The 15520-nt window shown below is 51.9% G+C and overlaps 1 protein-coding gene across 1 annotated transcript in view; it reads right to left on the reverse strand.

The window, feature by feature from the left end:
* Nucleotides 1-12203, reverse strand: part of LOC118373878 (peripheral-type benzodiazepine receptor-associated protein 1) — a gene marked incomplete at its 3' end in the record, with an annotated part of 283366 nt that extends 271163 nt beyond the window's left edge. The window contains 2 exon segments of the mRNA XM_052457506.1: nucleotides 10825-11215; nucleotides 11733-12203. Coding sequence (XP_052313466.1) covers nucleotides 10825-11166 — 342 coding nt within the window.
* Nucleotides 12204-15520: the final 3317 nt, after the last annotated feature.

Consider the following 15520-nt stretch of genomic DNA (forward strand, 5'->3'; position numbering starts at 1 on the left):
CTGAGGCCAGCACCTCTGTATCCAGAGAAGGATAGGCACCGTCAGACGCCAGCACCTCCGTATCCAGAGAAGGATAGACACCATCTGAGGCCAGCACCTCCGTATCCAGAGAAGGATAGGCACCATCTGAGGCCAGCACCTCCGTATTCAGAGAAGGATAGGCACCGTCAGAGGCCAGCCTCTCCGTATCCAGAGAAGGATAGGCACCATCTGAGGCCAGCACCTCCGTATTCAGAGAAGGATAGGCACCGTCAGAGGCCAGCCTCTCCGTATCCAGAGAAGGATAGGCACCATCAGAGGCCAGCACCTCTGTATCCAGAGAAGGATAGACACCATCTGAGGCCAGCACCTCTGTATCCAGAGAAGGATAGGCACCTTCAGAGTCCAGCACCTCTGTATCCAGAGAAGGATAGGCACCATCTGAGGCCAGCACCTCTGTATCCAGAGAAGGATAGGCACCATCAGAGGCCAGAACCTCCGTATTCAGAGAAGGATAGGCACCATCTGAGGCCAGCACCTCCGTATTCAGAGAAGGATAGGCACCGTCAGAGGCCAGCCCCTCCGTATCCAGAGAAGGATAGGCACCATCAGAGGCCAGCACCTCTGTATCCAGAGAAGGATAGGCACCGTCAGAGGCCAGCACCTCTGTATCCAGAGAAGGATAGACACCGTCTGAGGCCAGCACCTCTGTATCCAGAGAAGGATAGACACCATCAGAGGCCAGCACCTCCGTATTCAGAGAAGGATAGGCACCGTCCCAGCACCTCCGTATCCAGAGAAGGATAGACACCATCTGAGGCCAGCACCTCTGTATCCAGAGAAGGATAGACACCATCTGAGGCCAGCACCTCCGTATTCAGAGAAGGATAGGCACCGTCAGAGGCCAGCCCCTCCGTATCCAGAGAAGGATAGGCACCATCAGAGGCCAGCACCTCTGTATCCAGAGAAGGATAGGCACCGTCAGAGGCCAGCACCTCTGTATCCAGAGAAGGATAGACACCATCTGAGGCCAGCACCTCTGTATCCAGAGAAGGATAGACACCATCTGAGGCCAGCACCTCTGTATCCAGAGAAGGATAGGCACCATCAGAGGCCAGCACCTCTGTATCCAGAGAAGGATAGACACCATCTGAGGCCAGCACCTCTGTATCCAGAGAAGGATAGACACCATCTGAGGCCAGCACCTCTGTATCCAGAGAAGGATAGACACCATCAGAGTCCAGCACCTCTGTATCCAGAGAAGGATAGGCACCATCTGAGGCCAGCACCTCTGTATCCAGAGAAGGATAGGCACCGTCAGAGGCCAGCACCTCTGTATCCAGAGAAGGATAGGCACCTTCAGAGGCCAGCACCTCCGTATCCAGAGAAGGATAGGCACCGTCAGAGGCCAGCACCTCTGTATTATAGGCACCTTCAGAGGCCAGCACCTCCGTATCCAGATAGGCACCTTCAGAGGCCAGCACATCTGTATCCAGAGAAGGATAGGCACCGTCAGAGGCCAGCACCTCTGTATCCAGAGAAGGATAGGCACCTTCAGAGGCCAGCACCTCTGTATAGAGAAGGATAGGCACCTTCAGAGGCCAGCACCTCTGTATCCAGAGAAGGATAGGCACCTTCAGAGGCCAGCACCTCTGTATCCAGAGAAGGATAGGCACCGTCAGAGGCCAGCACCTCCGTATTCAGAAAGGATAGGCACCATCAGAGGCCAGCACCTCCGTATTCAGAGAAGGATAGACACCATCTGAGGCCAGCACCTCTGTATCCAGAGAAGGATAGGCATCATCAGAGGCCAGCACCTCTGTATCCAGAGAAGGATAGGCACCTTCAGAGGCCAGCACCTCCGTATCCAGAGAAGGATAGACACCATCAGAGTCCAGCACCTCTGTATCCAGAGAAGGATAGGCACCATCAGAGTCCAGCACCTCTGTATCCAGAGAAGGATAGGCACCATCAGAGGCCAGCACCTCTGTATCCAGAGAAGGATAGGCACCTTCAGAGGCCAGCACCTCCGTATCCAGAGAAGGATAGACACCATCAGTTCCAGCACCTCTGTATCCAGAGAAGGATAGGCACCGTCAGAGGCCAGCACCTCTGTATCCAGAGAAGGATAGGCACCTTCAGAGGCCAGCACCTCCGTATCCAGAGAAGGATAGGCACCTTCAGAGGCCAGCACCTCTGTATCCAGAGAAGGATAGGCACCTTCAGAGGCCAGCACCTCTGTATCCAGAGAAGGATAGGCACCTTCAGAGTCCAGCACCTCTGTATCCAGAGAAGGATAGGCACCATCTGAGGCCAGCACCTCCGTATCCAGAGAAGGATAGGCACCATCTGAGGCCAGCACCTCTGTATCCAGAGAAGGATAGGCACCATCAGAGGCCAGCACCTCCGTATCCAGAGAAGGATAGGCACCGTCAGAGGCCAGCATCTCTGTATCCAGAGAAGGATAGGCACCTTCAGAGGCCAGCACCTCTGTATCCAGAGAAGGATAGGCACCGTCAGAGGCCAGCACCTCTGTATCCAGAGAAGGATAGGCACCGTCAGAGGCCAGCACCTCTGTATCCAGAGAAGGATAGGCACCTTCAGAGGCCAGCACCTCTGTATCCAGAGAAGGATAGGCACAGAGGCAGCACCTCTGTATCCAGAGAAGGATAGGCACCGTCAGAGGCCAGCACCTCTGTATCCAGAGAAGGATAGGCACCGTCAGAGTCCAGCAACTCCGTATCCAGAGAAGGATAGGCACCATCTGAGGCCAGCACCTCTGTATCCAGAGAAGGATAGGCACCATCTGAGGCCAGCACCTCTGTATCCAGAGAAGGATAGGCACCATCTGAGGCCAGCACCTCTGTATCCAGAGAAGGATAGGCACCGTCAGAGGCCAGCACCTCCATATCCAGAGAAGGATAGGCACCTTCAGAGGCCAGCACCTCTGTATCCAGAGAAGGATAGGCACCATCTGAGGCCAGCACCTCCGTATCCAGAGAAGGATAGGCACCATCTGAGGCCAGCACCTCCGTATCCAGAGAAGGATAGGCACCTTCAGATGCCAGAACCTCCGTATTCAGAGAAGGATAGGCACCTTCAGAGGCCAGCACCTCTGTATCCAGAGAAGGATAGGCACCGTCAGAGGCCAGCACCTCTGTATCCAGAGAAGGATAGGCACCGTCAGAGGCCAGCACCTCTGTATCCAGAGAAGGATAGGCACCGTCAGAGGCCAGCACCTCTGTATCCAGAGAAGGATAGGCACCATCTGAGGCCAGCACCTCTGTATCCAGAGAAGGATAGGCACCGTCAGAGGCCAGCACCTCTGTATCCAGAGAAGGATAGGCACCTTCAGAGTCCAGCACCTCTGTATCCAGAGAAGGATAGGCACCATCTGAGGCCAGCACCTCGGTATCCAGAGAAGGATAGGCACCATCTGAGGCCAGCACCTCTGTATCCAGAGAAGGATAGGCACCATCAGAGGCCAGCACCTCCGTATCCAGAGAAGGATAGGCACCGTCAGAGGCCAGCACCTCTGTATCCAGAGAAGGATAGGCACCTTCAGAGGCCAGCACCTCTGTATCCAGAGAAGGATAGGCACCGTCAGAGGCCAGCACCTCTGTATCCAGAGAAGGATAGGCACCGTCAGAGGCCAGCACCTCTGTATCCAGAGAAGGATAGGCACCTTCAGAGGCCAGCACCTCTGTATCCAGAGAAGGATAGGCACCTTCAGAGGCCAGCACCTCTGTATCCAGAGAAGGATAGGCACCGTCAGAGGCCAGCACCTCTGTATCCAGAGAAGGATAGGCACCGTCAGAGTCCAGCACCTCCGTATCCAGAGAAGGATAGGCACCATCTGAGGCCAGCACCTCTGTATCCAGAGAAGGATAGGCACCGTCAGAGGCCAGCACCTCTGTATCCAGAGAAGGATAGGCACCTTCAGAGGCCAGCACCTCCGTATCCAGAGAAGGATAGGCACCTTCAGAGGCCAGCACCTCCGTATCCAGAGAAGGATAGGCACCATCTGAGGCCAGCACCTCTGTATCCAGAGAAGGATAGGCACCATCTGAGGCCAGCACCTCTGTATCCAGAGAAGGATAGGCACCGTCAGAGGCCAGCACCTCCGTATCCAGAGAAGGATAGGCACCGTCAGAGGCCAGCACCTCCATATCCAGAGAAGGATAGGCACCTTCAGAGGCCAGCACCTCTGTATCCAGAGAAGGATAGACACCATCTGAGGCCAGCACCTCCGTATCCAGAGAAGGATAGACACCATCTGAGGCCAGCACCTCTGTATCCAGAGAAGGATAGGCACCTTCAGATGCCAGAACCTCCGTATTCAGAGAAGGATAGGCACCTTCAGAGGCCAGCACCTCTGTATCCAGAGAAGGATAGGCACCGTCAGAGGCCAGCACCTCTGTATCCAGAGAGGATAGGCACCGTCAGAGGCCAGCACCTCTGTATCCAGAGAAGGATAGGCACCGTCAGAGGCCAGCACCTCTGTATCCAGAGAAGGATAGGCACCGTCAGAGTCCAGCACCTCCGTATCCAGAGAAGGATAGGCACCATCTGAGGCCAGCACCTCTGTATCCAGAGAATGATAGGCACCGTCAGAGGCCAGCACCTCTGTATCCAGAGAAGGATAGGCACCTTCAGAGGCCAGCACCTCCGTATCCAGAGAAGGATAGGCACCTTCAGAGGCCAGCACCTCCATATCCAGAGAAGGATAGGCACCATCTGAGGCCAGCACCTCTGTATCCAGAGAAGGATAGGCACCATCTGAGGCCAGCACCTCTGTATCCAGAGAAGGATAGGCACCTTCTGAGGCCAGCACCTCTGTATCCAGAGAAGGATAGGCACCTGCAGAGGCCAGCACCTCCGTATCCAGAGAAGGATAGGCACCTTCAGAGGCCAGCACCTCTGTATCCAGAGAAGGATAGACACCATCTGAGGCCAGCACCTCCGTATTCAGAGAAGGATAGACACCATCTGAGGCCAGCACCTCTGTATCCAGAGAAGGATAGGCACCTTCAGAGGCCAGAACCTCCGTATTCAGAGAAGGATAGGCACCTTCAGAGGCCAGCACCTCTGTATCCAGAGAAGGATAGGCACCTTCAGAGGCCAGCACCTCCGTATCCAGAGAAGGATAGGCACCATCTGAGGCCAGCACCTCCGTATCCAGAGAAGGATAGGCACCGTCAGAGGCCAGCACCTCCGTATCCAGAGAAGGATAGGCACCGTCAGAGGCCAGCACCTCTGTATCCAGAGAAGGATAGGCACCGTCAGAGTCCAGCACCTCCGTATCCAGAGAAGGATAGGCACCATCTGAGGCCAGCACCTCTGTATCCAGAGAAGGATAGGCACCGTCAGAGGCCAGCACCTCTGTATCCAGAGAAGGATAGGCACCTTCAGAGGCCAGCACCTCCGTATCCAGAGAAGGATAGGCACCTTCAGAGGCCAGCACCTCTGTATCCAGAGAAGGATAGGCACCATCTGAGGCCAGCACCTCTGTATCCAGAGAAGGATAGGCACCATCTGAGGCCAGCACCTCTGTATCCAGAGAAGGATAGGCACCATCTGAGGCCAGCACCTCTGTATCCAGAGAAGGATAGGCACCGTCAGAGGCCAGCACCTCCGTATCCAGAGAAGGATAGGCACCTTCAGAGGCCAGCACCTCTGTATCCAGAGAAGGATAGACACCATCTGAGGCCAGCACCTCCGTATTCAGAGAAGGATAGACACCATCTGAGGCCAGCACCTCTGTATCCAGAGAAGGATAGGCACCTTCAGAGGCCAGAACCTCCGTATTCAGAGAAGGATAGGCACCTTCAGAGGCCAGCACCTCTGTATCCAGAGAAGGATAGGCACCTTCAGAGGCCAGCACCTCCGTATCCAGAGAAGGATAGGCACCTTCAGAGGCCAGCACCTCCGTATCCAGAGAAGGATAGGCACCATCAGAGGCCAGCACCTCCGTATCCAGAGAAGGATAGGCACCTTCAGAGGCCAGCACCTCTGTATCCAGAGAAGGATAGGCACCTTCAGAGGCCAGCACCTCTGTATCCAGAGAAGGATAGGCACCATCAGAGGCCAGCACCTCTGTATCCAGAGAAGGATAGGCACCTTCAGAGGCCAGCACCTCCGTATCCAGAGAAGGATAGGCACCATCTGAGGCCAGCACCTCCGTATCCAGAGAAGGATAGGCACCGTCAGAGGCCAGCACCTCTGTATCCAGAGAAGGATAGGCACCGTCAGAGGCCAGCACCTCCGTATTCAGAGAAAGCGAAAGAGAGCAGAGACCACTGTTTCTCAATAAAAAATGTTGCTTCAACAATACTCCCGACCCCATCAGTACAATGGGATTTTAAATACGCATCCCTTAAAACCTGAGCAGTCTGTTTGCATCAGGCTGGTTGGCAACAGCTCGGCAGTGTTTCATTCTAACCCTGGGTGACCCAAACCCCTACGGAGAGAATAAGTGCTCCTTGTCTATGGTTCAGCTCAACAGATATTTGGGAGGGAGAGTGGTCATAGTGGGGTCATAGGGCAGGGGCATGTCGTACTGCACACAGCTAGTCTCCTATTCATCTCAGGGGACTCCCATGGCAGACAAATTACTCAACCCTCACTCTACCTCTGCTCTTCATTCCCTCCCTATCTCTTCCTCTATCCCTCATTCATTCCCTCCCCATCTCTTCCTCTATCCCTCATTCCCTCTATCCCTCAATCCGTCGCTATCTCTTCCTCTATCCTTCATTCCATATCTCTTCCTCATTCCCTCCCTCTTCCTCTATCTCTAATTCATTCCCTCACTATCTCTTCCTCTATCTCCCATTCTGTCCCTTTCTTCCTCTATCCTGCATTCCCTCTATCCCTCATTCCCTCTATCCCTCATTCCCTTGCTATCTCTTCCTCTATCCCTCATTCCCTATCTCCAAGCCTCTGTCCAGCTCTCCTTCCCTGCCTCCATCCCTCCTTCATTCCCTCTCTGCCTCCATTACTTTCTCCCTTCCTTTCTGCCTCTCATCCAACCCTCCTTTCCTCTTTGTCCTTCAATCTCTCCATCTCCGTGGCTCCATCCCTCTGTCTCAGGTCAGGGTTATACATCTGTCTGTCTGGTTCATGGTACCCTACTAAAGCGTCCCCAGTTCATTCCCCTGTGGTGGTGACTGAGGCTGTTGTAATCAGGAAGCGTTGTTTTGCTGTAAGATACCCAATAAATCTCTCCACATATACAAATCCATGTCATTTCCTTCTAGTACGGTTAGTTCAATAAAAACACTATCAGTAATTCATGCTTATATTGAAGAAAAACAGATATTTACTGATAATAATTTCCTCTCATGTGTTTTAGCAGCTGCTGCCAACTCTCAAATCCAATACAAATTATCTCCTTATCTGAAAAGTTATTAGTAGAACAGACCAGATATTGAGGGACGACAAACCGTGACACGCACAGATTTAATCATTGATAACAAATAGTACAAACACAGTGTGTGTGTGTGTGTGTGTGTGTGTGTGTGTGTGTGTGTGTGTGTGTGTGTGTGTGTGTGTGTGTGTGTGTGTGTGTGTGTGTGTGTGTGTGTGTGTGTGTGTGTGTGTGTGTGTGTGTGTGTGTGTGTGTGTGTGTGTGAATCATATAAATATCCCTCTGTTCTTGTTTATCCTACCAGGTAACTCAACTCACTTTATCACCATTAAGTCCCTCATCCTACCAGGTAACTCAACTCACTTTATCACCATTAAGTCCCTCATCCTACCAGGTAACTCAACTCACTTTATCACCATTAAGTCCCTCATCCTACCAGGTAACTCAACTCACTTTATCACCATTAAGTCCCTCATCCTACCAGGTAAAACACGGTGAAGGTGTGAGTAGAGACAAATCACACGAGGGATCCTGTAGGTTCCCAACTTCCCATATTGATTTTCAATGAAAATCCATTAAGTGGATCCTATGATGTCCCACTTTAGGCTCTGCAGTGGTGTGAAATGTGGGTTGAGGTCAACTCTCATGCTAAATATAATAACTGCAATAGAAACAGTGTCACAGGGAGGTCTGTTATGCTGCAGCACTGACCCAGAACTGACCCAGTACTGACCCAGCACTGACCCAGCACTGACCCACATAAAAACCACATCACTCCAGTACTGACCTACAACAAACCACACCAGTACTGGCCCAGCACTGACCCAGCACTGACCCAGCACTGACCCAGCACTGACCCACATAAAAACCACATCACTCCAGTACTGACCTACATCAAACCACACCAGTACTGGCCCACATCAAACCACACCAGTACCAGTACTGGCCCACATCAAACCACACCAGTACTGGCCCACATCAAACCACACCAGTACTGGCCCACATCAAACCACACCAGTACTGGCCCACATGAATCCACACCAGTACCAGTACTGGCCCACATCAAACCACACCAGTACTGGCCCACATCAAACCACACCAGTACTGGCCAACATCAAACCAAACCAGTACTGGCGCACATCAAACCACACCAGTACTGAACATCAAACCACACCACCAGTACTGGCCCACATCAAACCACACCAGTACTGGCCCACATGAATCCACACCAGTACCAGTACTGGCCCACATCAAACCACACCAGTACTGGCCCACATCAAACCACACCAGTACTGGCCAACATCAAACCAAACAGTACCAGTACTGGCCACTCCAGTACTGGCCAACATCAAACCACACCAGTAATGGCCCACATCAAACCACACCAGTACTGACCCACATCAAACCACACCAGTACTGGCCAACATCAAACCACACCAGTAATGGCCCACATCAAACCACACCAGTACTGACCCACATCAAACCACTCCAGTACTGGCCCACATCAAACCACTCCAGTACTGGCCCACAACAAACCACACCAGTACTGACCCACAACAAACCACACCAGTACTGGCCCACAACAAACCACACCAGTACTGGCCCACATCAAACCACACCAGTACTGACCCACATCAAACCACTCCAGTACTGACCCACATCAAACCACACCAGTAATGGCCCACATCAAACCAGTACTGGCCCACATCAAACCACACCAGTACTGACCCACATCAAACCACTCCAGTACTGGCCCACATCAAACCACACCAGTACATCAAACCACTACAGTACTGGCCCACATCAAACCACACCAGTACTGGCCCACATCAAACCACTCCAGTACTGGCCCACATCAAACCACACCAGTACTGACCCACATCAAACCACTCCAGTACTGCCACTGCCCACATCAAACCACACCAGTACTGGCCCACAACAAACCACACCAGTACTGACCCACAACAACCACACCAGTACTGGCCCACATCAAACCACACCAGTACCAGTACTGGCCCACATCAAACCACACCAGTACTGGCCCACATCAAACCACACCAGTACTGGCCCACATCAAACCACTCCAGTACTGGCCCACATCAAACCACACCAGTACTGGCCCACATCAAACCACACCAGTACTGGCCCACATCAAACCACACCAGTACTGGCCCACATCAAACCACACCAGTACTGGCCCACAACAAACCACACCAGTACTGGCCCACATCAAACCACACCAGTACTGGCCCACATCAAACCACACCAGTACTGACCCACATCAAACCACTCCAGTACTGCCCCACATCAAACCACACCAGTACCAGTACTGGCCCACATCAAACCACACCAGTACTGGCCCACATCAAACCACTCCAGTACTGGCCCACATCAAACCACACCAGTACTGGCCCACATCAAACCACACCAGTACTGGCCCACATCACTCCAACCCCACATCAAACCAGTACTGGCCCACATCAAACCACACCAGTACCAGTACTGGCCCACATCAAACCACACCAGTACCAGTACTGGCCAACATCAAACCACACCAGTACTGGCCCACATCAAACCACACCAGTACTGGCCCACATCAAATCACTCCAGTACTGGCCCACATCAAACCACTCCAGTACTGGCCCACATCAAACCACACCAGTACCAGTACTGGCCCACATCAAACCACACCAGTACTGGCCCACATCAAACCACACCAGTACTGGCCCACATCAAACCACTCCAGTACTGGCCCACATCAAACCACTCCAGTACTGGCCCACATCAAACCACACCAGTACTGGCCCACATCAAACCACACCAGTACTGACCCACATCAAACCACATTACTCCAGTACTAGCCCACATCAAACCACTCCAGTACTGGCCCACATCAAACCACACCAGTACTGGCCCACATCAAACCACACCAGTACTGGCCCACATCAAACCACACCAGTACTGGCCCACATCAAACCACTCCAGTACTGGCCCACATCAAACCACTCCAGTACTGACCTACATCAAACCACACCAGCACCCACCAGTGTCATTTCATTCATTGACAGAAGAGCTTAACAGAGCTGCCTGCAACAGCACTGACTCACATAAAACAGCAGGACAAAACTACCAGCCAACCTGCATCAGACTGGCTGACAGACTGGCTGACAGACTGGCTGACAGACTGGCTGACAGACTGGCTGATCAGGAGGATCAGATGGGACATCCATTGACAACCCAAAACGTACAGGCTTAACTACCAGTATACTTTTGTAATGTCCTTATGCACAGAGCCCCGAGACAACGGCAGGCAACCTGCGTCAGACCGGCAGTCAGACATGCAGTTCAATTTAAATTACAGACCATCCAAGCATGTAACAGCCATTACGTTGCAGCGGTATCTCAGTGCTCTAAGGTGTCCTACAGGTCCAGTGTCCTACAGGTCCAGTGTCCACAACATCCTTTATTCCAGGACTTACCTTGCGAAACCCTCCCACCTCGCAGTCGTTGAGGTCCTTGTAAAGTGAGTTGTGCCTCTTGGGTGTCACAGGGGTAGTAACAGTGGTAGAGGTAGTGTCTAGATTTGCCTTGTCCATTGAGTCCCCATTGGTAATAGTAGTAGTATTACCATGCTCCTCCGTCTTAGTATCCCTGTCCTGCTGTATTCGGTTCTGCTGTCCTGGGGCCTCAGCCTCTCCACGGCATCTCCCTTCCATATCGTCTGTATTCGCTGCAGACACAGGCTGCTCCGGTTCGGGTTCCGGTGGCTGCTCCGGTTCGGGTTCCGGTGGCTGCTCGGGCCTGGTGCACAGGTCATACATCAGTCTGTGATAGAGGGGGTCGACCACGGATCAGTCGCCACTGAGTTGACTTCAAGAGAGAAGAAAAAAAAATGTCACCCACTTCCTCTTTCTCTGCCCTTATTTTCCACAGGCGCCCCCCCCCCCCTCTCTCTCTTCAGGGAGAGTGGGGGGGTATGGGTAGTAATTTGGTCCGGGCTGAGGTTAAGTATCTGACACCAAAGCGATAGGATCAGTAAGCTGGGCTGAATTTAAGGTGTAATTACCAGGCTTATCAGTAACAGAATACAGTTTTCTTACTGTAGCTATTCTGACCCCTAAGATGTCGGTTTAACAGTGACAGAAATAGCACAAGCTGGTACTGCCCTGTTTTGTTCCTTTAATAAAATATTCATGACAACAAGGGAGCGTCATTACACAGGACAAAACCCGCTCAAGATAAAACCCCAGAGAGCTACTCCTTTAAAAATGAAAACTTTTAGAAGGACTGAAAAAAAAAATAGCCTCACTGACATCTTCCACAAATAAAAAGTTGACTTCCTGTGGGATATTTTGTGTTCACGACATGCACTTCTTATGGTACTTACATGCACAGACTCCAAACAAATGAAGGCCCTTTTCCATAGAAATGATCCAGTAGTAAATCAGGCATTTTACAGCCCGTGATCTGTACAGAACACTGAAGTGTGTCGATTCCAGAGTCCTATTTGCTACTGGCTGACTGAGTGAGACTGCATCGTCTTCCTGCCTCCCCACTCCTCTGTCCTCCACAGAGGGATGGATCTGTCATTGTCGCTTATCCACGAACGGTAACAGGAAAGGAAGAGGGCTAGTAAATCAGCAGTCCATCCCATCCGTTGCTTAGACGAGGAGCTTGACTCTGCCTCTCTGTGACAAACACAGTACAGAAGGAGCACTGCCGCTATACAAGACCAGACGAGACAGTCTCTCCCTCTCTGACATGCATGTGGTCTCCAGCTGTGCCTGCCTACCAACCTCGTTGATGCTGCCGCTAAATCACTGCTCACACAACGAGACTCAATGAACTGCCTAATCCCCGCTTCCCATATAACAACATTTAGGTGAAGGAAGAAGACAAACTGTGTGTGTGTGTGTGTTCGTGAGAGGGGGTGTGAAGAAAGGGATTCTTTCCTCCTATCAAATCAAAGCCACTGGGAGGTGGCCAATCACGACTACAGCTCGAGCTGGTTTCCATGGAGATGACGCTGGAATGATGTTGGTTGCCTATTGATTGAAGAGGAGACACACACACACACACTGCTATGAAGGGAGGCTGGCTGGAGGAAAGCAGAGCGATGGCATACTGTGAGCGTGCGCACACACACACACACACACACACACACACACACACACACACACACACACACACACACAGCTTTGAAGGGAGGCTGGCTGACTAGACACAGCTGTTCTGTCGATGTATTGAAAAACCAGCTATATTAATATTTTTCCATGTCCTTGTTCAGCCACGACATAGGATCAGATCTTCAGATCACATTGACAGGATAGTCTCCACACAGTTTATTTCAAGTGCGTTCGCCAATAGGACGGAGGGTAACGGCGACTCATCTCCTCGCTGTCGTAGTCTCGTTAGATTGTTCTGCAGGTCAACCTCTAGGTGCCGTCTCCACCTCTTCCGAGTGACCGGGGATTTGGGCCTGGTCTGGGAGGAGCAATGTGTCCTTCGCCCTCATATTCGTAGAAGTCCTCATCCAAATTAAGGTTAGTAATCGCTGCTTTGATGTCCAGAAGCTCTTTTCAGGTCATATGAAACGATGATCCTACATGTACAAAAGACATGTAGAGGATCACTGTAAAAATATAATAGCACAATCGGTCATGAGGCTGTAAAACGTCAGTCATCCACTCCGGCGTCATTCCTTCAAACAGAGAGGGAGACAGTAACCCCGGGGGACATTAACACAAACCCAGGCAGACTCATAGCCATGCATGAAGCACGAACCAGTCAACAGCACAGACTAATAGGGGTTAGGTGCTGAGGCCAAAACACTGCCCGGATTAATAGCAGGCAGCAACCTGCTGAGTTAGGTAGAGTTATAGCCAGGCAGCAGTAACCTGCTGAGTTAGGTAGAGTTATAGCCAGGCAGCAACCTGCTGAGTTAGGTAGAGTTATAGCCAGGCAGCAGTAAGCTGCTGAGTTAGGTAGAGTTATAACCAGGCAGCAACCTGCTGAGTTAGGTAGAGGTATAGCCAGGCAGCAACCTGCTGAGTTAGGTAGAGTTATAACCAGGCAGCAACCTGCTGAGTTAGGTAGAGGTATAGCCAGTGTAACGAGTTTCCTCCTCTTCTTCCGAAGAGGAGAGGCGAAACGGATCAGAGGACCAATACGCGGCGTGGTAATTTTCCATGGTACTTTTTTAATGCTATAAGGTACACATGAACAAACTAACAAAACAAGAAATGTGAAACTCAAAACAGTCCTATCTGGTGCACACACAGAGACAGGAAACAATCACCCACCAACACACAGTGAAACCCAGGCCACCTAAGTATGATTCTCAATCAGAGACAACTAATGACACCTGCCTCTGATTGAGAACCATACTAGGCCGAAACATAGAAATTCCCAAAACCTAGACAAACAAACATAGACTACCCACCCAACTCACGCCCTGACCATACTAACTAAACACAGGCTTGGTGTTAGGAGGAGCCTGAAAGACCGGGCTGTGGGGGAGCACTGGAGCTCTGGTGCGCAACCTTGGCACCACTTCCCCAGGCTGGACAACTACTCGAGCCCGGACCCTCAAGAGTGCAGGCACAGGTTGAACCGGGCTGTGGGTAAGCACGGGAGATCTAGTGCTTACTACACGCACCTCTCCCCTAGGCTCCACTCCCACAGTTGCCCGGTAAGCGGAGCGCAGGCAGAGGGACGCACTGCACCCTCCCAGCGCCCCGGAGACACAGCACGCAGAGCCGGCGCAGGATAACCTGGACCAAGACTGCGTACCGGCGACCAGACCCGCTGAGCAGGCACCATACGCCCTGGCTCAATGCCCACACTCGCATGGCACTCTCGGGGCTGCCCTATAGCGCACCGGGCTATGGACACGCACTGGCGACACCGTGCGCTCAACCGCATAACACGGTGCCTGACCAGTAATGCGCTGCTCATAATAAGCACGAGGAGTGAGCTCAGGTCTGCTACCTGGCTTAGTACCACACCTCGTGTGCCCCCCAAAAAAAAAAAAAATTTGGGGCTGCCTCTCGTACCTGTTGCACTGCCGTGCTGGCTCCTCATATTGCCGCCGATCAGCTTTCGCTGCCTCCAGCTCTGCTTTGGGGCTGCGATTTTCCCCCAGCCAACCTCATTCTCCTGTAACCTTCCTTGCATTGCTCCATCGAATCCCAGGCGGGCTCCGGCACTCTCCCTGGGTCGACCGCCCACCTATCTATCTCCTCCCAAGTTGTGTAGTCCAGATTCAGCTCTGATGCTGGCCGCTGTTGTTGTTGCTGCTGCTGCTGTCGCCGCTGTCCTTTACCACGCCGCTTGGTCCGATTGTGGTGGGTGATTCTGTAACGAGTTTCCTCCTCTTCTTCCGAAGAGGAGAGGCGAAACGGATCAGAGGACCAAACGCCGTGGTAATTTTCCATGGTACTTTTTTAATGCTATAAGGTACACATGAACAAACTAACAAAACAAGAAATGTGAAACTCAAAACAGTCCTATCTGGTGCACACACAGAGACAGGAAACAATCACCCACCAACACACAGTGAAACCCAGGGTATGATTCTCAATCAGAGACAACTAATGACACCTGCCTCTGATTGAGAACCATACTAGGCCGAAACATAGAAATTCCCAAAACCTAGACAAACAAACATAGACTACCCACCCAACTCACGCCCTGACCATACTAACTAAACACAAAACACAGAAAATAAAGGTCAGAACGTGACAGCCAGGCAGTAACCTGCTGAGTTAGGTAGAGTTATAGCCAGGCAGCAACCTGCTGAGTTAGGTAGAGTTATAGCCAGGCAGCAACCTGCTGAGTTAGGTAGAGTTATAGCCAGGCAGCAACCTGCTGAGTTAGGTAGAGTTATAGCCAGGCAGCAACCTGCTGAGTTAGGTAGAGTTATAGCCAGGCAGCAACCTGCTGAGTTAGGTAGAGTTATAGCCAGGCAGCAACCTGCTGAGTTAGGTAGAGTTATAGCCAGGCAGCAACCTGCTGAGTTAGGTAGAGTTATAGTGCTGAGTTAGTTTATAGCCAGGCAGCAACCTGCTGAGTTAGGTAGAGTTATAGCCAGGCAGCAACCTGCTGAGTTAGGTAGAGTTATAGCCAGGCAGCAACCTGCTGAGTTAGGTAGAGTTATAGCCAGGCAGCAGTAAC

Source organism: Oncorhynchus keta, chromosome 11 (genome assembly GCF_023373465.1).
Source record: "Oncorhynchus keta strain PuntledgeMale-10-30-2019 chromosome 11, Oket_V2, whole genome shotgun sequence".
Classification (NCBI taxonomy): domain Eukaryota; kingdom Metazoa; phylum Chordata; class Actinopteri; order Salmoniformes; family Salmonidae; genus Oncorhynchus; species Oncorhynchus keta.